General features: G+C 39.8%; 1 protein-coding gene across 2 annotated transcripts in view; it reads left to right on the forward strand.

Moving 5' to 3' along the window:
• The window catches only part of spats2 (spermatogenesis associated serine rich 2), a 111,160-nt gene that overhangs the window by 81,640 nt on the left and 5,756 nt on the right, over positions 1 to 23,764 (forward strand). For both annotated transcript variants that reach the window (XM_078534570.1, XM_078534571.1), the window contains exons 9-11: positions 7,894 to 7,952; positions 13,623 to 13,732; positions 19,262 to 19,364. In XM_078534570.1, the coding sequence (XP_078390696.1) occupies positions 7,894 to 7,952; positions 13,623 to 13,732; positions 19,262 to 19,364 (272 nt within the window). The remainder of the gene's footprint in view (positions 1 to 7,893; positions 7,953 to 13,622; positions 13,733 to 19,261; positions 19,365 to 23,764) is intronic.

Below are 23,764 nucleotides of genomic sequence, written 5' to 3' on the forward strand. Positions count from 1 at the left end.
GCACCAGACCCCAGCCCATTTTCTCCTCCTCCTCCATCCAATTCTAAGTTTCTTGAGCACCAGTGCATATTATTGTAGCTTCTATATGTCCCCCGCCGTCTCCCATCTGCAACCCATAACATCTTGGTTGAAATTAAGAATAGGTAACAGATACCAATTGAGTAAATCAGTGATTTACCATGTGTCAGAGGCATTTAGAGAGATCAAGATGTACGAAAGAGAAAGGAGAGAGAGAGAGAAAGGAGAAAACTACAAAAAATGCAAGAGTTGAATTAATGGAGGCATAAGTGGAGATGACGGTGAAAGAAAGTTTACCCAGAGGTCATGGTTTTGGCATCCAGCTGCCTGACATTCCATTATCATCGTTGTGGGTCTTAGATTATGTTGTCTTTGGTCAGGATTGATAAAGACAAGGATGTCGGTAAACTTTGTTCTATTGAACATTCTTCTAACTATATAAAGTACAAGGCTTAGCACGAGGCTTCACATAGAACTATCTCTCAGCATATCTATTGCCATGTGATCTTACATCACTGATGATGTAGACAGTTTATTTACATATTTAGCATTAACACTTTATACTACATCTCTCCCCAAGTCTCTGACCCTATTAAATATATTATTTACATTATCCTACATCTCCCCCTGAAGTCTCTGCCTTCATCCCTGGTTCACACAGATAATCGTTGTGGTGCTTTCACCAATCTCCCTAACTTGTCCTCCACTCTATTGGAGGAAGTGTAGGATTCAAGTTCTCCATGTTCTCTCTCAAACTCAGTAGAGTATTATGCGAATCATCAGAGACAACCAGCTCACTGTTCCGGCCTTCTTCCTGATCTTCTGGGTAGCTGCTCCATTCCATTGTAGGTCGTCATGTTGTAGATGCAAGTGGGCTTCTGTTTCTTCTCACTATTCCATTTTTAGTCTCTACAAGATGAGATCATGGATGTAGTGTTTTTCCAAAACCTGGCCTTTGTGATTTTGGTCACAAATCCATACTGATTCCCATGACCTAGCATTCTGATAAGTTATGTTCTCGATGGTGTTGATTATAGTTTCTGATTTGATTTACACAATACTTATCCTCCTTCTCCCTTACTCTCTGTTTATCTGCTGCTTTGAGTCATGGCATAAGTGTGTGCGGAAGAACAGGAAGTTGAATCCGCAGTCATCTTCCCATTAGAAGTTTGGATGGAGCCAGACCATCCTGGAGTGGTGTGGAACGGTAGCTTAAAGGTGCCATGTTGATAGAGTCATTCTTCTTCAACAAAGCCTTTACCGTTCTTCACCCTCATTTGGCCTCCCCATTAGCTTTCCGGTATCTGGGTGAGCTAATCATGTGGACAAATCTATAGGTATCTGTGAGCTGCTTAAAACATTCGTTGGCCATCGTCTGAAATGACTCTGTCTGGAATGCAGTGTGTGGCAAGAAATTATTTTGGTAATGTAATAACAGCTTCTAAGGTGGGACCACGAAGGCATTTAACCACAATCCATCTGGAGTAATAGTCAGCAACTATGAGGAATGTCTTCCCCTTGAACTCAAAGATCCATTCCAAAACATTCCCACGGTCTGGATGGAAATGAGGATACTATCAGTGGTTTCCTTTGCTCCTGGTGATGGATCACACAGGTGATGCAGCTTGAAATCATTTCATCCAGTGATTTTGAGACCCATGGCCACCAAACAGAATTTTGCACTCTAGCACAGCACTTTGTAATGTCCAGGTGTCCCTGATGTATTCTCTGAAGGACCTTGAGTCTGAGCACTCTTGGTATTACCAATCTCACATCATAAATCAGCAAGACACTGAGATGTCTTCATTCCTCAAAGTATTGCATCAGGGTGAGATTGTTTGAAACATACCCTGGCCATCTTTTAATCCAGTATTCCTGAATTTTAGCACATTTTCGTCTGCTTTTTGTGCCTTTAGAATTTCATTTAGTCTGTGTTGTTGCTGGTAGAACTGTTGTGGTCAATGAGGTATATAGGACTCCACAGCTTCGACAAAATTTATTTCCTCTTGTTCAAGATTTTCAATAGGAATGCATGACAATGTGTCCACTGTAGCTTCTTGTTTTCCTTGGACATTTGGTTGTGGCATCGAATCTAATCAATTTCAACTGAAATCTCTGGACTCTTGGCAGCATCTTTGCTAATTCTTTAGCATTTAATAAGGTAACCAATGGTTTGTGGTCTGTCTCAATCGTAAGCTTTAGGCCTAAGACGTAGTCAGCAAACTGCTCACAGGCCCATGTAGCTGCCAGTGCCTCTTTATCAATTACAGCGTACCTATGTTCTATTTCAGTCAGCGATCGAGATGCATAGTACACTGGTCTGCGTTTACAATCTCTCTGAATTTGAAAGAGTACTGTTTCTAGTCCAGTTGATGATGCATCTGCGGCAACTATTGTTGGCAGTTGTGAATCCTAGTGAGCCAATATGTTTGGTGAATTGAGCATCTCTTATCCTTTTGAACAAAATTTGTTGATTTTCTTCCCAACATCATGCTTGGTCTTGCCTAAGCAATTGTTGCAGTGGTTCATTTACATGGGCCAAATTAGGTAAGAACTTCCCTACTTGATTGACCATTCACGTGAATCGTTGAAGCTGACGTTGCGAGATGGTGGAAATTTTTCGATTGCCTTGGATTTGGAGGATCAGCCCTGATGCATGAAAAATGTGTCCCAGAAATTTAATGGTTGTTTGCAAGAACTCTTATTTATTATTAAGAGTTAATCCTGCTTCTTCCAAGCGTTGCAACACTGCTCTCACTCTTGCATCATGCTCCAGTGTAGTGGACCCACGGATAAGGATGTTCTCCATGTGGCAGATGACCCCTTCTAATCCTTCTAAAATGTTTGTCATCAACCTCTGGAAAATCTCTGGTGCTGATGTATACCAAAGGGTAGTTGATTAAAGCAATAGCTCCCAAACGGTCTGATGAATGTTGTCAGTAATTTGGATTCCTTGTCCAAAGGTAGTTGCCAAAAACCACTGTTTGCATCTTGTTTGGTTAAAAACCTGTTTTTTGCCAGCCTTTCCAGACTCTCATCACAGGTGTCATTGGGTGGATCTCCCTTTCCATAGCTTTGTTTAACTGTGTGAGGTTAACACAGATTTGCAGTAAGCCGTTTGGTTTCAGTACTGGAACTATACCTGAACACCAACTTGTAGGTTTTGTTACAGGTGAGATGACCCCCTGATGCAGCAGTGACTCAATTTCTTGCTTTACCTTCTGTAAAAGTGGGTATGGAACTTTCCTTGGGGTGAACGAGCACACTGGTTTGGCATCTGGTCTGAATGCGATGTGATAGGCTGTTTTCAGCTTCCCCAGATCTCTAAATAAGTTTGGAAATTCTGTCCTGAATTCTTTGTTTTCCTGGGCTTCCCAGTTCATCAACTTTATAGATGAATTGTAGATCTGTGCAAGTTTTTCAGCTTAATAATGAACTCTCTTGGTTTTGGATCACGTACAAAGCTTCTGTGATTTCTCTTCCTTTGTACTGAAGTATAGCAGTCAACAGTCCCTTAACCTTCAGTTGAATGCCTCCTGGACAGAAGAGTCTTATGGTCGATGGCTGGAGGAAGTCTTGCTTTAGCCACTGTTCTGTGTCTAAAAGAACTGATACTGTTGCTCTGGTGTCTAATTTGAAGTTTGTTTTATGTCCGTTGACCATAATGTCTGTGCTCCAATAGTTCCCATTAAACCATTAGATCCTGTAATTTCTTACAAGAATGGCACTTCATTGGCCGGGATTTTCTGGCTGCTTTGCGGGCAGGACCCGCCGCAGGCGAGGCAGTGCCCCAGCCAGAAGTCCATTGACTTGCAGCGGGACCAGAAGATCCCAGCAGCGGGGGATGCGGAAAATCCCGCCCATTGTCTTTTGCGTTTTCAATTTCTTGAATGCTACATGTTTTAATTGGTTTCTCTTTAAATTTCTGTGTTAGCTTTTTGCTGTGGCATACAGACTTAAAATGTCCACTCCTCTCACAGGAATGGCAACGCACTTTTTTGGCACGTCAATGCAGCCTTTTCCCGCCACAGCGAGAACACAGAGTAATGGCAGCTCCCTTGCCCTCTTTGTCCTTTCCCTGTTTTTGAGTAGGTGCTCTGCTACTTCTGTGTCCTATAAACTGCAGTGTCAGTTGTTTTTCTCCACAAAATCTCCCTATCGCTTCAAATAAATACATGATTTTCATTTCTCACTTCTGTTTGCTTTGTTAACTGAACAGCTGTTGATAGCGTTAAATCCTCCCTTGACTGTAGAAAATCTGATAAAGCCTCTTCTAGGACTCCTACAACAATGCAATCCCAAATTAATTTGTCTTTCAGGGCTCCGTATTTGCAATTCTCATCTAGTCGATATAAATTGTTAATGAAAGAATCTATGCTCTCTCTTGGTCTTTGGATACATCTGTTGAACTTCGCCCTTTCTATGATGGTGTTCCTTTCAAGGCTGAAATATGTATCAAAGGCTTTTAATAATACCTTAGTATGTGACTGTTTCTTCATTTATTCCCTGTCTTATCATTACGTCATCTGCACCACTGCTTATGGCGTAGAGAAGGGTTCTGAGCTGTTCCGTGCTAGGCTCCTCTGCTAGCCCCGAAGCAGTTCTGTACCTGGTAAAGCTACAACACCAGCACTGCCACTTCTTGGCTTGATCCAGGCCTTTAACATGATCAAAACACTCTGATAAGGGTAAGATTTTCACCATGGCTTTTCTTCACTTGAGCCTTTCTTTGAGTTCTGTTGACATTTTTCCCCACGCTGTCCTTTTCTCGCAGTCGTTTCTCTTGCTGCTTTTTCCAGTCACTGGGCTCTTTACTCGGTGCTTTTTCTGTTGTCTTTTCCACTGTCACCATCTGTTATCATTGTGGACCTTAGATTAGATCCCGGAATTCTAATGCCATTTTTTTTTTGCGATAGTATTAGCGTTTTGCCAGATTTTATTTTCCCACGCAGGGAGATTACAGCTATTTAATATATAAGTAATGGAGACTGACCGCACTAGTAAGTGAATGGAGCATTGTGGTAGTGTGTCTGTTCTGCTCTCATTAAATGTTGAACAAAAAACCCTTTTGTCACTTAACTTTTACCACTAGTTGGTTCTGCATCTGTTTTCATCACTTTTGGCAGATTTTGTCACCGTAGATATGAAACAGAATATTAAGAATCTAAAAAATGCTGTCAGTCAGGTCTAATGGAAGTTTATTCCAGAAAAGATGACAGGCATAAAAAGTCTTTGGGAATGATCACATAACACTTTATGTTCATTTGGTTGGTTGACAAGTACATATATTTGTATGAGCTCTTTTTATATTTAAGGGCCTCTATCCTCACAAAACAGTGCGCTTACTCTCTGTACTGAAAATTATTTATGTGCCTGTCATGGCATATTACATGGTAGAGCTTGAGTTGTGTGTATGATTGTGAGAACGGTAGCTGAGCAGCTAGGGTACCAGACTACCAGCCTGCAGGTTGAGAGTTCAAACCCCACTAGTTGTGAAATTGAATAAATAAAATAACCATAAAAGCTAAACTCAACTGGCTTACCAATATCCTTCCAGGGAGGGAACCTGTCACTACACATGAACACTGGTCCCACAGTACATGATTGGCTCTTACAGATGGGCAATTCATGATATCTGACAGTATTCCCCCTCCCCACCGGATATGCTTGATACTGACATTGGGTGCTTGAAGTTGGGGGCGGAAAAAAAGTTCTATTCCCCAACACTAATTTAATACTTACAAAAGTCAGTTTTTTGAAGAAAAAGGTTTGTGATAAAAATGCGATTCCTGTAGTTCTATTTATGGTGCTTCAACTAATATTTCACTGCTTTTGTAATACAGAATTTTAAAAAAAATACTACATTGATTTTTCATGTGCAGAGAAGTGGTTCAAATATTTGTATTCTTCAAAAATGTGTGTCATGAATTGGGACACATTTTTGTCTGGTCAATGTAAATTGTAAATCTCAGATACTTTTTTCTGCTCGTGTAGTACCGCTATGATTGAGCCTCTGATGCAAACAACTGTATATCTATCATGTTACTGAAAGCTATTCCATTTTTATTTTAAATGGAGTACCAGGCTACTCACTATCTTTGCTAATGAGTACTAAATTAATGTAGTCACGTTCAGATATCCTTTTGAAACACAGGATTTCATTAAAGCCTTGAAATCATTCCCTGATGGATTCTTGTAGCACATCAGATAATTGATGTAATGAAGTTGATCTTTCTAATTCCAGTTATGGTGTACTGCATTTTACCATTAGGTTTTGAAGGTATTTCACATCATGCTCAGCTGGCAATTTTTCACAGGGAAAATGTTGAAGGTGCCTGTGATAGCAAAGTTTGTCAGCTGACTGAAGGAAAGTTTATGACCTGAATATATTGTGTAGAGAACAATTGATATCGCTAAGTGAATTGCGAGGTATCACTTGGAGAGTGAGGTTCAGATAATCCAAACCACAAGAGAAATTTTTAAACAGCATATGAATGTCACCTTTTTAAGATTGGATCAATGTTCAATTGTTTGGAATGAAGAAATCATTCCCTCATCCTGCGGGTTTCTCCCTCCACTTAGCCTAATCAGGTTCGGTGATGATCATGATGAAGGATATAAAACATTTACACTGCATTTAACTTTAGTTGCCTGAGGAGTGGTATCAGGCTGCATGTGAGATAAAAAGTTCTAGCCTGTTCAGTTCATCCATATTCTGAATAGGAATACTGCTGCTCCCACTTGAAATATTGTAACCTTATAAGCAAAATAAAAGGAATTAGATTATTGGCACAATCACAATATTATCAATTGGTGGTTTGCTTTTGTGATACAGAAATTTTTTAAATACTACTTTGATTTTTCCTGTGCAAAGAAGTGGTTCAAATGTTTGTATTCTTCAAAAATATATGTCATGGTTTTGTTCTCCAGCTCAGGAACACAACTACTAGTACTTAACCAATCCACATTGCCATGATTTCAAATCTGTGTAGTTATTCCAAATTATATTATGCATTCATTTTTGGCTCATTAGAATATAGTCACCAATATTTGCGTTGCGGCATCTGGAATAAATGGCATTGGAAAGTCACTTTTACATATTAAAAAGTGGTCAGAGATCCAGCTCATAATCACCACTAAACCTATGGGAGTCTAGAGGAAGATCCTGCCCCGAATTTTATGATGAACATGCAACGTTAAGCAGTTTACAATTTATACAAAAAAATTAGTTACTATAGGGCTTCACTGTTGCTAAAACATTTTTTAGTGTTTTAAAAATCTTGCATTTTTGCATTCTCTTGATTAATTATCAGGTTAGTGCCACCTGACTTGTACTTGATTATGAATCATTTTGCTCGAGGTAGAAAATCTAATCAAATTACTTCATCTTTTTGCAAAGTAATGTTGCCATGCATCATTCCAAGTCTTTCAATGTTTTTCCCAAATCCCACTCTCCATTTTGTATAATAATCCAAAACTTTAATCCCTGTTTGAAAACTGTTATTTTCAATGTCAAGAGCTACATGGATGAAAATTCCATTTTGTTTCACTTATCAGAACATCTTTTAAAAAGCAACCTTTTCATAGATTACATGCTGCAACTACTTTAAATGTGTTGAAAAATGTAAAATTAAGTTGTTGCAACAGAAAGAAAAAAGAATAAAATACTTAACTTGATTAGTATCACAATTCTCAATCCTTTATAACATTCCTAAAAAGTTACTCTTTAAAAATTTGGTCTCAGTCCTTTTCTAATTTTTAGTATGGGGTTACAATATGACTTAAAGCAGTCATAATTAGGGATTCCATCCCAGTGGGGCACCACTTTTACAATTGTGGAAATCCACATATAAACCTTTCTTGCTTTCATTGCAGTTTTATGGACAGAGAGGTGGCACTGTTGGGAGAAATGGATAAAGTCAAAGCAGCAGCATGTAAGTGTCCAACTGTTTTACAATCTATAATAAGATTCTGTTTTAGGAGTTATTGCTGTGGCAGTTTGTAGAGTGCTCAGTTATATTTCTGGTCTATTAAACTTCCTCAAGGTCTTTAATGTAGTGCAAAATGATGGAATAGAAAACCATGTCTCCAAATTTGCTGATGACACAAAGATAGACATGATTGTAAGCAGTGTAGATGGAAGTGTAAAATTACGAAAACACAATGATAGATTAAGTGAATGGTTACAACTGTGGCAAATGGATTTTGGTATCAATAAATGTGAAGTTTTCCACTTTGGACCCTAAAAGGATAGAACAGAGTACTTTCTAAATGGTGAAAAGCTAGAAACAGTGAAGGTCCAAAAAGACTTGGGGATCCAGATACATAGATCATTTATGAAAAAATATAGAAAATAATCAAAAAGACTAATGGATTACTGGCCATTGTATTTAGAGGACTAGGAACATAGAAAATAGGAGCAGGAGTAGGCCAGTTTGCCCCTGGAGGCTGCTCCACCATTTGACTAGATCTTGGCTGATGATCTACCTCAGTGTGGGGAAAATTGCATTATCTCCATATCCCTTGATGTCTTTAATATCTAGAAATCTATCGATCATAGTCTTTAACATACTCAATGACTGAGCCTCCACAGCCCTCTGGGATGGAGAATTCCAAATATTCACCATCCTCTGAGTGAAGAAATTCCTCCTCATCTCAGTCCTAAATGGTTACCCCTTATTGTGAGACTGTGTTCCCTGATTCTAGACCCTCCAGCCAGGGGAAACATTCTTCCTGCGTCTACCTTGTCAAGCCCTGTAAGAATTTTGTATGTTTCAATGAGGTCACCTCTTATTCTTCTAAATGCTAGAGAATACAGGCCCAGTCACCTCAATCTCTCCTCGTAGGACATTCCCTCCATCCCAGGTCTCAGTCTGGTGAACCTTTGATGCACTGCCTCTATGGCAAGTATATCCTTCCTTAGGCAAGGAGACCAAAATTTTACACAAAGGTGTGGTCTCACTGGACTAGAATACAGTGGGGTAGAAGTCATGCCTCGGCTATACAAAGCCCACATCTGGTGTACTGTGAGCAGTTCTGGTCACGATAGAAAGGATATATTGACCTTGAAGGGAGCACGGCATAGATTTACCAGAATGATACCTGGACTCCCAAGGGTTAAATTACGAGGAGCGATTACGCAAACTAGGGTCCTATTCTTTGAATTTTGAAGTTGATTTGATTGAAGTTTTCAAGTTATTAAGGGGAACAGTTGGGGTAGATAGAGAGAAATTCTTCCTCCTGGTTTGGGAGTTTCTGACTAGGGGACATTGTTTAAAAATTAAAGCTAGGCCTTTCAGGAGTGAAATTAGCAAATACTTTTGCACACAGAAGGTGGTAGAAGTTTGGAACTCTTCCACAAGTGGCAATTGATGCTAGGTCAATTGTTTTCCAATCTGTCAAACTAAAGTTATTAAGGGAAATGGGACAAAGGTGGATGTATGGAGTTGGGCCACAATCAGTCATGAACTCATTGAATGACAGAACAGTCAAGGGGCTAAATGGTCTACTCCTGTCCCTATGAAGCACTTGCATGAAGTAGTCACCTTTTCAAGTGGATCCAAGCTGGTTTCCTAAGGCATTTGCCTGGTGAATCTGAGTGATGCATGTTGAAGTGTGCTGTGTACCAAAGACATTTCCAGTTTAATCCCTTATTGTGCCTGGATCTAAATATGACTACTTATTCTAGTATTTATACACACATCCTTTATTAATAACTGAACATTATTTTCAACAGATTGCAGATCAGAACCAATTTAGAACTTCAAAAACTAGATTCATATTTGCTGCCTTGTAGTTTAGTAGAAGACTGACGAAGGATTGATAGGCTGGGTCTCTTTTCTCACGGGGAAAAAAAGCAGCTGAAGGGTGACCTGATGGAAGTCTTTATCAAAACCTTTCAGAATTTTAGAGTGGATACAGAGAGAATGTTTCCTTTTGTGTGGAACAGCATAACTAGAGGCCATCAATATAAGATAGTCACCAAGAAATCCAATCGGGAATTCAGAAGAAACTTCTTTATCCAGAGAGTTTTGAGAATGTGGAACTCACGACCACAGGGAGTGGTTGAAGTGAATAGTATAGATGTATTTAAGGGGAAACTAGACAAGCATATGATGGAGAAGGGAATAGAGGGTTATGATGGTATATTTAAATGAGGAAAGATGGGAGGAGGCTCAAGTGGGGCATAAACACTGGCATGGACTGGTTGAGCTGAAAGGCCTGTTTCTGTGCTGTATATTCTATGTAATGTAATCCCCCTATCAGACTGAATCCCAGTCTCACCAGTGTGATTTGAATTTAATTCCACTAATGACAGGCTCTGGATTCTTGGCTAGGCCACCAGATGGTGCACTTATCTCAGGGAAAACATCATGCATCTAGGTGAAACTGCTAAATTAGGTTACAGGTAAATTAGCTTCAGGTTTCTGAAGAAGGCTTAAATTAAGCTTTCAAAGAAGCTTAAACTACTTTTAAATTTATTGAAACCCACTGATGGGGTGAAAACATGCTGACCTTTTGAGATTATAAAAACAAAAAACTGCGAATGCTGGAAATCCAAAACAAAAACAGAAATACCTGGAAAAACTCAGCAGGTCTGGCAGCATCGGCAGAGAAGAGCACAGTTGACGTTTCGAGTCCTCATGACCCTTCAACAGAACTAAGTAAAATTAAGAAAGGGGTGAAATATAAGCTGGTTTAAGGAGGGGGGGTGGGTTGGTTTTGTTGGGACAAGCAGCCAGTGATAGCTGGAGATAACCAAAAGCTGTCACAGACAAAAGAACAAAGAGGTGTTGAAGGTGGTGATTATCTAAAGGAATGTGCTAATTAAGAGTATAAGACAGGACCACCCTCACGCCTTCTCCCTCTCAGAAACATGATAGGGTCCCACTTGTCCTCACTTATCACCCCACCAGCCTCCGCATTCAAAGGATCATCCTCCGCCATTTCTGCCAACTCCAGCATGATGCCACCACCAAACACATCTTCCCTTCGCCCCCCCCCTAGCGGCATTCCGTAGGGATCGCTCCCTCCGTGACACCCTGGTCCACTCCTCCATCACCCCCTACTCCTCCTCCCACGGCACCTCCTCACGCAGAAGATGTAACATCTGCCCCTTCACTTCCTCTCTCCTCACCGTCCAAGGGCCCAAACACTCCTTTCAAGTGAAGCAGCATTTCACTTGCACTTCCCCCAACTTAGTCTACTGCATTCGTTGCTCCCAATGCGGTTTCCTCTACATTGGAGAGACCAAACGCAGACTGGGTGACCGCTTTGCAGAACACCTTCGGTCTGTCCACAAGAATGACCCAGACCTCCCTGTCGCTTGCCATTTCAACACTCCACCCTGCTCTCTTGCCCACATGTCTGTCCTTGGCCTGCTGCATTGTTCCAGTGAAGCTCAACGCAAACTGGAGGAACAGCACCTCATCTTCCAACCAGGCACTTTACAGCCTTCCGGACTGAATATTGAGTTCAACAACTTTAGATCATGAACTCTCTCCTCCATCCCCACCCCCTTCCCGTTTCTTCCCCCTCCTTTTTGTTTTTTCCAATAATTCATATAGATTTTTTCTTTTCCCACCTATTTCCACTAATTTTAAATGTATTTCCACCATTGTTTATTTCTACCTTTTAGTATTCCCCCACTAGAGCTATCTGTACCTTATCTGTCCTGTCTTAAACTCTTAATTAGCACATTCCTTTAGATAATATCACCACCTTCAACACCTCTTTGTTCTTTTGTCTGTGACAGCTTTTGGTTATCTCCTCCTATCACTGGCTGCTTGTCCCAACAAACCCACCCCCCCAAACCAGCTTATATTTCACCCTTTTCCTAATTTTACTTAGTTCTGTTGAAGGGTCATGAGGACTCGAAACGTCAACTGTACTCTTCTCCGCCGATGCTGCCAGACCTGCTGAGTTTTTCCAGGTATTTCTGTTTCTGTTTTTGTTTTGAGATTATATATTTGGCTGGCTATGTCATAGAGGGTAACCTGAGCATTGTTCTACATTTATAGCTGATTTTAAAAATGTTTCTGTCATGAGTTGATGTTTCAATGCCAAATTAAAGTATGTTCATCTTCAATGTAAAGTTTTCTGAATCATTCCCTTTGAATTTATATGGTAAGTTGTCAAACCACTGCAAATGTAGTAGCTTGTTATATTAGTTGCAATGAATATAGATCCAAGTGGCTTGCATAAGTGTTTGGCCTCTAGTACTAACCTTTAAAAGGAACAGTCTAAATAATTAAAAGCTTCATATCTGGCATGCATTGTACCTCAAAGGGTTTGTACATGCTCTGTGGAGCAAAAAGTCATTATTAGCTCAAATACCACTATCTGTGAAGTTAACTGTACTGATTGTTATTATCTAAACAATTGGATATTTAAACAATTAGGCACAATATAACTAAAGCTCCCCATAAACCTACCCATAGATTGTAATAAATAATTTCTTTAATTGTTTCTTTATGGGCTAATCCCCTCATGAGTGTAGGCTAAGGTTGACTCCCTTCCTGAAGCTTGGTTCACTCTGGGTCTTTGCAATTGTTGTCTGCTGTTAGAATTAGTCTTCCATGATGAGTTCTGGATTTTATGTTCATAAATTGTGCAAAGAAAACCTAATAATCCTCATTATTAATGCTTTAGTCAATGCAGCCATTAACACAAGCTTAAGTAGTTATGACATTTCAACTACAATTTTAGTTATTTCTCATTCTGGTTCTGTAACTTTATACTCAACAGTTGCTGTTTTGAACAATTTATTTTAAATCAATGAAAATTTGAAAGAAAAGGGGTTGCCAAAGATTGTTTTGCCACTTTAGAAGAAAACCATGCATTGTCTTACTCTGGAAATGTATTTATTTCATTATTATATACAGTTCTATTTGATGAAATGGTAGGTGTAGAATTTATATTAAAGGAAAAGCTTTCAATTGAAGTACAATTAATTATTTCAGTAAGGGGGCTATTATGGATCCCCTCACTCCTGCCAAAAACTTCCATCTTCAGACTTAATTAAATACATTTCTAACTACAGCAACCTGTTTATCTAATGTAACTTCTAGTCTGCTCCTACCAGACCATGACTGTCAGAACAGCCTGTGATGCCTTGTTAGCGGGTAATGAAACATGTTGCTGTAATCTGCGTTTTATTGATTTGAAAATTTAGTTGCCTTCAGTTTTCCTCTGACCAAGAGGACAGATGGGTGAATAACCACCTCTCTGGCATCAGCTAATGCCCCAATGAAGCGCCTGCTGGGAGGTAGGCCTTTAGTTGGTGTTTTTGCTAGATTTAATTGATATCTGTGAAGAGTTCAGTTGAATACATGCTAAGCAGTAGGTTAATAGCTAGTTCTTGAGGCTGATATACACCCCGAGCCAGATTAAGAAACTCCTTTACAAAAAGCAAGTGTATAATACGGATAACTTCTGACCTGTTTTGTGAAGAAACGTTTTGCTTTCTGCAAGTGAACAGATATGGCAAATTGGAATTCTAGTTTGAAGCTGAATTGTGTGTGGAATAGGTTTTTTCAGAGTTGACTGTACATAAATGTAAGGCTCTACTGAATGATGTCCTATTGTTTCTGCACGCTTTTCAGTGGATATCCTGGACAGTCGCCAGAAGAGAGCTGAAGCGTTAAAGAGAATGACGGACAATGCAGTTCGCATGTCTGAGGAACAGCTAGTGGAGCTGAGAGCGGATATTAAGGTAAAATTATTACAGTTGAAACATCATGAAAGCATAGAACACTTTTAAAAACATGGATTGATTGTTCTTTAAGTGTTTATTATCATTTTAGCCCTTAAATTTATCATCCTTTAATCATTGACCACTTGTGACATTTGCAGCTTGGTTTGAAATCCTAAAAGTTAATTTCTTAAGGTTACAATAGAAAGACCGCCCAAATTGTCACCATTTCAACATTTGAACTCCATCTCTAAAGAAATTTCTGTTTAGAACTAGGAAAACAAAGTGTTTTACTTTAATTTAATTCTTATCAGTTGCAGTAAAGCCTGTTACTTGGTGAATATCTTGCAGCAAGCCATCTTCAACATTTCTTTTTGTTCCATAACTTGTTGAAGAATATTGAATGTTTGTGCTGAATAAAACTGATAATCCACAATGCTATTTGTGCATGTCTCTTTTGCATTCTATTCTAAGCATTGCATTTGCTTTCTGGATGATTTCCAAAGCAACAACTACAATACAACTGTTTAAGCTTTGATTGGAAGTCAGAGGTCAATTTAATTTCTGTTGATTCATATTCATCTCTCTCCTCCATGTAAATAAAAAGTAATTTCACCTAGTCCCATCCAGATAGAGAAATTGAACCTGTGCTTTTGGCTTTGTAATGCTAATTATTTACTAGGTTTCCATTCTGTTCTTATGAACTTTCTACCTTTTTTCTTTCCACCTTCCAGTGTTAAATCTTCATATGGCATTCCTTAGTTGAGCAGGCATGCACACTGTCAAATACTGTTTGTTCTGTGTCAGCTAATGGAAAGGACAAGAGTTCCCTAATACAACTTCACCATTGTTATAGTATATTGAAAACAAAAAAAACACATCTAGTGAGTAACTCCCCATGTGAGGAATTGCAAATGTAAATTCCTATCCTATTGCTGCATGTTGTTCTTAAACCCTATTTATTTCATATTATGTCAAGCAACAAGTGAGTGCTTATTTTTAATTAACTTCTAGAAGTTGAAACTTGATTCAAAATGTAGATGATACACACAAGTATGATCACTTGATGTTGGTTTGGTTGCTGTCATTTTGGTTTATGCTTTGCGATAGCGTTTCTGGATAATCGCATTTCTTCCATCAAGTGGGGACAACGGGGAAGCCATTATCACGCAACGACTTTATAGAAATCATGCAATTGTTAGTCCAAAATTGCATTTTCTTAGTATTTCAAGATTGATCTAAACTTTTTGAAATGTCCCTGTCACATGTTTTTATCTGTATAATGCAACCTTGCTTCAGTGGTAGCACTCTCACTTCCAAGGGTTCCAGCCCCATTCTCATGCTTGAGCACATAATCTACATGGATATTTTAATGCAGTACTAAGAATGGTGCACTGTCTGAGGTAGTATCTTTCAGATGACCCACCTGCCTGTTCAAGTGAATGTTAAAAGATCCTATGGCACTTTTTGAAGAATAGCAAGTGTTTTGCCAACAACCAAGACCATCAAGAACAGTTTAACTATTCATTTTATTCATTGCTGTTTGCGGGACCTTGCTGTGCGCAAAATGGCTGCTGCATTTGTCTACATGGCAACAATGACTGTTCTTCAAAGTCATTCATTATCTGCAAAGCGCTTTAAGTTGTTGTGAACGACATGGTACGGCACTGTATAAATGCAAATCCTTGAAACGAATAGCTGTGTAATTTTTGACTCTGATAAATTGTGCTTCATTTTTATTCATTCATGGGATGTGGGCATTGCTAGAATGGTCAGCATTTATTGCCCATCCCTAATTGCCCATGAGAAGGTGAGCTGCCTTCTTGAATCGCTGAAGTCTGTGATGAAGGTGCTCTCAGTGCTGACAGAGTTCCAGAATTTTGCACCAGTGAAGACGAAGGAATAGCGATATATTCCCAAGTCAGATGATGTGTGACTTGCAGGTGATGGTGTTCCCATACGCCTGCTGCCCTTGTCCATCTAGGTAGTAGGGATTGTGGGTTTGGCAGATGCTGTTAAAGGAGCCTTGGTGAGTTGTTGCAGTGCATCTTGTAGATGATACACACTGCAGCCACGATGCACCAGTGGGGAGAAAATGAATATTTTAAGTGGTGGTGAATGGGGAGCCAATCAAGCGAGCTGCTTTGCCCTGGATGGTGTCAAGCTTCTTGAGTGTTGTGGGAGCTGCACTCATCCAAGCTAAGTGGAGAGTATTCCATCACACTCCTGACGTGTGCCTTGTAGATGGTGGACAGGTTTTGTGGAGTCAGGAGGTGAGTTACTGACTGCAGAATTCGCAGCCTCTGATCTGCTCTAGTAGCCACAATTTTTATGTGACTGGTCCAGTTTGGCTTCAGGTCAATGGTACTGCCCAAGATGTTAATAGTGGGGGATTCGATTATAGTAATGTCAAGGGGAGATGATTTTAAACTTTTGTTGGAGATGGTCAGCGCCTGGCACTTGTGTGGTGCGAATTTTGCTTGCTATTTATCAATCCAAGCCAAAATGTTGACCAGTTCACACTGCTTGGGGGCATAGACTGCTTCATTGTCCAAGGAGTTGTGAATGGAACTGACCACACTGCAATCATCAGCAAACATCCCACTTTCAACCTTATATTGGAGGGAAGGTCAAAGATGAAGTCGCTGAAGATGGCCTAAGATACTACCCTGAGGAACTCCTGTAGTGATGGCATGGGACTGAGATGATTGACGTCAACAATCTCAACCAGAATAGTTCCAGGGATGAGGGACTTCAGTTACATGGATAGATTGGAGAAGGTGGGGTTATTCTCCTCACAGAAGAGAAGGTTAAGAGGAGATTTGATATAGGTGTTCAAAATCATGAGGGGTCTGGGCAGAGTAGGTAGGGAGAAACTGTTCCCATTGGCAGAAGGGTTGAGAACCAGAGGACACCAATTTAATGTGATTGGCAAAAAAACCAACGGCGACACGAGGAAAAACTCTTTTACGCAGCAGATCGGGAATACACTGCCTGAGAGTGTGGTGGAGACGGATTCAATCATGGCTTTTGAAAAGGAATTGGATAATTACCTGAAGAGACAAGATTTGCAGGGCTACAGGGAAAAGGCAGGCGAGTGTGACTTGCTGAGTTGCTTTCACAAGGGCTGGTGCAGACACAATGGACTGAATGGCTTCCTTCTGTGTTGTAACCATTCTGTGATCTTCCTTTGTGCTAGGTTCGACTTCAGTCAGTGGAGAGTTTTCTCCTTGATTGCCATTGACTTCAATTTTGTTAGGGTTCCTTGATGTCACTATCACCTCTGCAATTCCGCTTTTTAGTCTGGAGCCAATTGGTCCTTGCGGAGCCCAGACTGAGCATTAGTGAGCAGGTTGTTGGTAAGTGCCGCCTGATAGCACTGTCGATGACTTTGCTGATGATTGAGAGTATTCTGATGGTGTGTTAATTGGCTGAATTCGATTTGTTCTACTTCTTGCAACAGGACATACTTGGGCAATTTACCACATTGATGGTTGGATGCCAGTGTAGCTGTACTGGAATAGCTTGGCTAGAGGTACAGCTCTGGAGCACAAGCCTTAACCACCACAGCTAGGATGTTGTTGGGACCCAATGCCTTTGCTGTATCCAGTGCTTTTGTCAGTTTCCTGATATCACATGGACTCAGTCAAATTGGCTGGAAACTGGGATTTGTGTGTTGTGGACCTCAGAAGGAGGCCGAGATAGATCATCCACTTGGCATTTCTGGCTGAAGATAGTTCCAAATGCTACAGCCTTGTCTTTTACACTGATGTGCTGGGCTCCCCCATCATTAAGGATGGGGATGTTTATAGAATCGTCTCCTCCATTTTATAGATTTCAGTTCTGCTAGTCTTAACACACAGTTGCCTTTTCTTCTATTGTCACCATTTTCAAACAGTTTTAGCAACTGAGATAAAGCTTTCAAAAAAATTATTATATCATTAAAAAAACTTTGAATTATGCTTTCATATACCATTTACAGTTTGCTCATATTGCTTGTAACATTTTAAAGTTGCACAAGGACTTTTTAAAACACCCTGTATAGGCCAGACTGGGTAAGAATGAGAGATTTTCTTTCCTAAAGGACATTAATGAACCAGATGTTTTTTTTATGACAGTCCAGTAGTTTCATGGTCACCATTACTGATTCTAACTTTTTATTCCAGATTTATCTAATTAAGTAAATTTAAATTTCCCAGTTACCGTGGTGAGATTTGAACTCATGTCTCTGCATCATTATAAAAGTAAAATACTGCAGATTCTGGAAATCTGAGATAAAAACAGAAAACAGTGGAAATACTCAGCTGGTCAGGCAGCATCTGTGGAGAGAAACAGTTAACATTTCAGGCCAATGACCTTTCATCAGAACTTCTGATGAAGGGTCATGGACCTGAAACATTAACTGTTTCTCTCCACAGATGCTGCCTGACCTGCTGAGTATTTCCACCGTTTTTCGTTTTTATCACTGGATCATTAGTCCAGGCCTTTGGATTACTGGTCCAGTAACATAGTGCAGGATATCAGTGCTGAGGAAATTAATATTTTTCCACTTTTTTTTTCTAAATCAGCCACTCCATTTAGTGTCGCACAAGTGTGATCCATCTCCTCTGCTTCAACGATCTCCCTTAGTCCAGTCTTAGATGACTATTTCCTTTATAGTGGTGCAGCGTTTCATGTTCACAAGTGAGCCGTTTTTATGGCCTGTGAATGAGGCTGATATTTTGTGTGCACCTTTTGCTGTGGAGACATACCAGCTTGGAACTGGGCTGACACTGCCCAAATTGATTTCACATAGAATCTTTACATGAGAAAAAGAGGAGCTTCTGAAGGAGTGTGTGTTTTTGTTTTTAGTTATTTTTTCTGACCAGATGATAAGAAATATTGTGTTTCCATTTTGTACTCAATATCCAGGATATTTTCCACTGCACAATATTGAAGTGTTTTTATTTCATTTCTTGAAGAGAGTATTATGCATTTTGTGGAGTAAGATCATAGGAATATGGCTGGTATGTTCAATTAAACACTAGACAGTTTGATTGGAGTTGTTCAGAAATGAGAGATTTCGTTTTAGTGCCTTAAACGTCTGCAATGTATTGGCCTTGAAGTTATGCTTTGCGATGCGTAATATTAACCCATTTATTTAAAATAGACCTGTGCCACTAAAATAGCAAAACATGGAATTTTAGGTGAAAAGAGTTTGTGTGCTATTATCGACATGGTGTTATTTCAGGGCCACTATACAGAAGGTGATTGTCGTGTATGTGATATAAACTAGAGTTCACTTGATTAAACAATTGTTGAGAATTAATACACTGTCTATAAATTGTTTTTAGGTTTACATTTTCTGTTTACTTAATCAAAATGGTCCCAAATGTATTTGATAGATACATGATGCACAAAAATGGCTCCATTTTAATAATTGTCACAAATTGCACATAAATCCAAAGTACCTGTTGCACAACTAGGAATCATTATTGTATAATTTAAAAAGCTAAGCTACCATATACCTGGACTTCATCTGCTAGAGTTATTTTTTTAAATGTATTTTAGCACTTTGTTAGTGAACGAAAATATGATGAAGACCTGGGGCGATGTGCACAGTTCACCTGTGATGTGGAAGAACTCAAAGCGAGTATCCAAGCCTTTGGACAAGGTAAGCTGAGGCTTGGTCATCTAACATCTCGTAGAAAAGTTTGACTTTTAAGTTGGCCTTGCAGGTGGGGCACTGAGTATTTCTAATTCAGATAATGCTGCAGCACAAACTGGAATGTGTAATTGGGATCAGTTGCGTGCATCTAATTTCTGTGGCTTCAGAGTGGAAAGGAGGGCGTAGGCTAGCTATTTTCACTAAAGGAAGATGATGGACTGACGTCCTGTCCTGGGTGTACCCCGCCTAGCACCCATCCCCTGTCGGGATAGGCTCCGACTCCCTGTGACCCTGAATTGGAATAAGTGGTTCTGGAAAAGTGAGGAAGATGAATATGTGTAGTTATAGTCCCAGTATTTTCAGTGTAAAATGCTAAGTCGTTTGTAATTGTTGAATCTGAAGGAGACTGCATTTAGTCAGTAGGAATTGTCTGCTGCTGAATTTTGTGACAAGTCAGTACTTAAGTCAGCATAGTGTAACTTAATGTTTCAGCTAGATTTGTGTTGTGCTTGCTGTGCTGAAAATAATTTTGTAGATGATCTCTTTTGCCGGCTGTCAGCCCTCATGCTTGCCTTGTGGCCTGCTGCAGATAAACTATCTGCTTAGGTTGCCACAGATTTACTGCCCAGTGCTGCCACCTGCCAAGTCCAATGTTAATTGCTAATGCTGCAATATAATACTTCCAAGGTACCATTTTAACTGTATGTCTGTAATATTTTAACATGTGCTGCAATCTATAACTTACAAAATCTGATAAGTAGTCACACTGGGAATGCGGTGGGACATGAACTTGTCATTACCTGCAGATGGATCCAATATAGTTAGATTGCAGGGAACATCTGAAGGAGACAAAATTGCATTGTTTGCAGTCAGATTTAGATGTTTCTGAAGTGGAATGCGAACAATTCACCAACCTCAATGGCAATGCCCAATATGAATCGGCGGTTCCTGGCATTGTTGTCCAGGACTATGGGCATTCTACTTCCTTTCGCTCCCTAATTCTACATTCACTCTTTTACATCACATACTCTGCCAAATACAATTCACATGAACAATCTCTGCAATAATATCTCCCCTTAAAAGTATGAAGCAATTACATGTCACTGGGTGCAATTTCATTGCGAGCCCGCATAGTAAGCCACTTGATCGCACAGCTGCGCACAAATTCCGCGTGTGCGCAGAAAAGACTTGCGCAACATTCTGGAGCAACTTCAGGAGCAAACGAGAAGAGCAGGAAGCTCAAACCCTGTACTGATTTTTTTGGACAAGTGGACAGAACCCAACGAATGCTGACAGTTGCAGCGTATTTAATTGTTACTTTAGTAACTAAGTTTTGCTTAGAAAGGAAGGGTCTCTTAATAGCATTTTACCACACTGTAAGAAGACTTTCCCATGACTAAGTTCATACACTTGGTTGTATTGAGTTAATTAAGTCAGCTAACATGTTTTGCAACAAAAAGAAAATCTTACTGACACTCACTTATCGTATATTACCAGTACTTTCACAAGAAGTCTCATACGCAACTGCTTTGAATGAAATTTGGTCCTTTGGTGGGATCAGTATGCAAACATTGAGATTCCAATACTGTTAATGTAACCCAGTACAAAACAGAAGTTGTATAATAGAAGAAAAGCCTTGCAGTTTTGCATCATGAAAATAAATCCATAGCAATGTTGAGAAACCAGGTCAAACACAAAACACAATTCCAAACAAATGAATTCCATTCTTGTTTCATTAAGTTTGCCATAAACCTAAGATGCCTACTAAAATAATTTGAGTTTTATTCTAGTTTACCAGTAGCTCTCTTGGCTCTATGATCAGGAGGCTGTCGGTTCATCCCCAATTTAAGACTTGAGCCCATTATCTAGGCTGATGTGTCAATGCATTACCAGGATCGTGTTGCATTGTTGGATGTTAAACTGAGGCCATATCTGCCTGCTCAGGTGAATGTAAAAGATGCTATTTTAAGAGAGTAGGAAGTTCTCCTGGTGTCCTGACCAACATTCCTACCTCAGACACCAACAAAAAGAGATTAATTGGTCATTAATCCCATGCTGTGCATGAAATAGCTGCTGTGAATTGCAGTTATGTAGGCAATCAGTTGGATGCCAAGTGCTTTGGAACATCCTGGGACCGTGATTAGATGCAACATAAATGCATGTTTGTTTTCTAGTTTACCTGCCTGATCAAAAGCCAGCCGAGTCACCATATGTAGTTATGTATCCGCAGAGGATACTTTCAGAGCATTCAGCGATACATTCAGAGCATTTGAATTCATGGGACATTGGCACCAGTACTGGGGAAAGAGGGAGCTATTCCATTCGGACGGGCTCCATTTGAATCATGCTGGGACCATTGTCCTGGCGAATCGCATAACTAGGGTTGTAGATAGGGCTTTAAACTAAATAGTGGGGGGGAGGGTTCAGTTGCATGGAAATATAAAAAAATCAAAGTTTAAGGAGAGGGTAAGAGTGCAGGTTAGTGACGAGGTTGATTGTTACCAAAAAGTGAAAAGGAGGGACAGTGTGTGTGAATACCATATTGCACCAAAGAATCATCTAAGATTAGGGAAAATTGACAATAGGGCAAACTTAAAGGCTTTGTATCTGAATGCACATAGCATTCAGAACAAAACTAATGAGTTAACAGCGCAAATAGAGATAATTAGGTATGATTTGGTGGCGATTACTGAGACATTACAGGGAGAACAGGTTTGGGAGTCGAATATCCAAGGGTACTCGGTGTTTCAGAAGGATAGGCAGGAAGGAAAAGGAGGTGGTGTAGCTTTGTTAGTAAAGGAAGAGATCAGTGCTATAGTGAGGAATGATATAGGCACTGGAGAGCAAGACGTAGAGTCAGTCTGGGCAGAAATAAGAAATAGCAAGGGAAAGAAGTCCCTGGTGGGAGTAATCTATAGGTCCCCAAACAGTAGTTCAGCAGTAGGGCACAGTATAAACCAGGAAATACTGGGAGCATGTAAGAAAGGCACGGCAATAATCATGGGTGATTTTAATATGTATATAGATTTGACTGATCAAATTGGCAAGGGTAGCCTTGAGGGAGAGTTCATAGAGTGTATTAGAGATTGTTTCTTGGAGCAACATGTTGTGGAACCAACCACGGAGCAGGCTCTTCTGGATTTGGTTTTGTCTAATGAGATGGGATTAATTAATGATCTCATAGTAAAGGATCCTCAAGGTAAGAGTGATCATAGCATGCTAGAATTTCAAGTTCAGTTTGAGAGTGAGAACTTTGAGTCCCACACTCGTGTTCTGGAGTTAAACAAAGGTAATTACATAGGCATGAGGGCAGATTTGGCCCTCGTGGACTGGGCAGGAAGACTACAAGGTAGAACAGTTGATGAACAGTGGCAGATATTTAAGGAGATATTCAATTCCTCCCAAGTAAAATATATTCCAAAGAAGAAGAAAGATGGTAAGAGGGGGAAAAAGCATCCGTGGCTAAGCAAGGAAGGTAAAGATAACATAAAGACAAAAACTAAGGCATACCAAATTGCAAAGGTCAGTGGCGGGCTGGAAGATTGGGAAACTTTTAAAGATCAACAAAGGGTTACTAAAAAAATAATTAAAAGAGCAAAGGTAAATTATGAAAGAAACTAGCGCAAAATGTAAAAACCGATAAAAGCTTCTACAAGTATATAAAAGGAAAGAGAGTAGCTAAAGTGAATGTTGGTCCCTTGGAGATTGAGACTGGGGAGTTAATAGTGGGGAACGCAGAAATGGCAGAGATGCTTAATCAATATTTTGCCTCATTTTTCACTGCGGAGGACACTAGTACCACCCCAATAGTAACAGGTAGTGTAGGGGGTATAGAGAAGGAGGAGCTTAGAACAATCACCATCACTGGAGAATAAGTACTGAGCAAACTATTGGGATTAAAGGGTGACATGTCCCCAAGGTCTTAAAGGAAGTGGCAGCGGAAATAGTGGATGCATTGGCTATAATGTTCCAAAATTCCCTGGATTCTGAAAAAGTTCCAGTGGATTGGAAAAATGCTAATATAACGCCCTTATTCAAAAAGTGGGGGGGAAAGCAGAAAGTAGGAAACTATAGACCAGTTAGTTTAACATCTGTCGTTGGGAAATTGTTGGAATCCATTATTAAGGAAGTAGTAATGCAATCTATCAGAGTCAGCATGGTTTTATGAAGAGTAAATCGTGTTTGATTAATTTGCTAGAGTTCTTTGAAGATGTGACAAGCAAAGTGGATAATGGGGATCCTGTAGATGTAGTATATCTGGACTTCCAGAAGGCCTTTGATAAGGTGTCGCACAAAAGATTAGTACACAAGATAAGATCACACGGAGTTAGGGGTAATATATTAGCTTGGATAGAGGATTGGCTAACCAACAAAAAGCAGAGTCGGGATAAATGGGTCTTTTTCTG

Source organism: Cetorhinus maximus, chromosome X (assembly GCF_964194155.1).
Source record: "Cetorhinus maximus chromosome X, sCetMax3.hap1.1, whole genome shotgun sequence".
Taxonomy (NCBI): domain Eukaryota; kingdom Metazoa; phylum Chordata; class Chondrichthyes; order Lamniformes; family Cetorhinidae; genus Cetorhinus; species Cetorhinus maximus.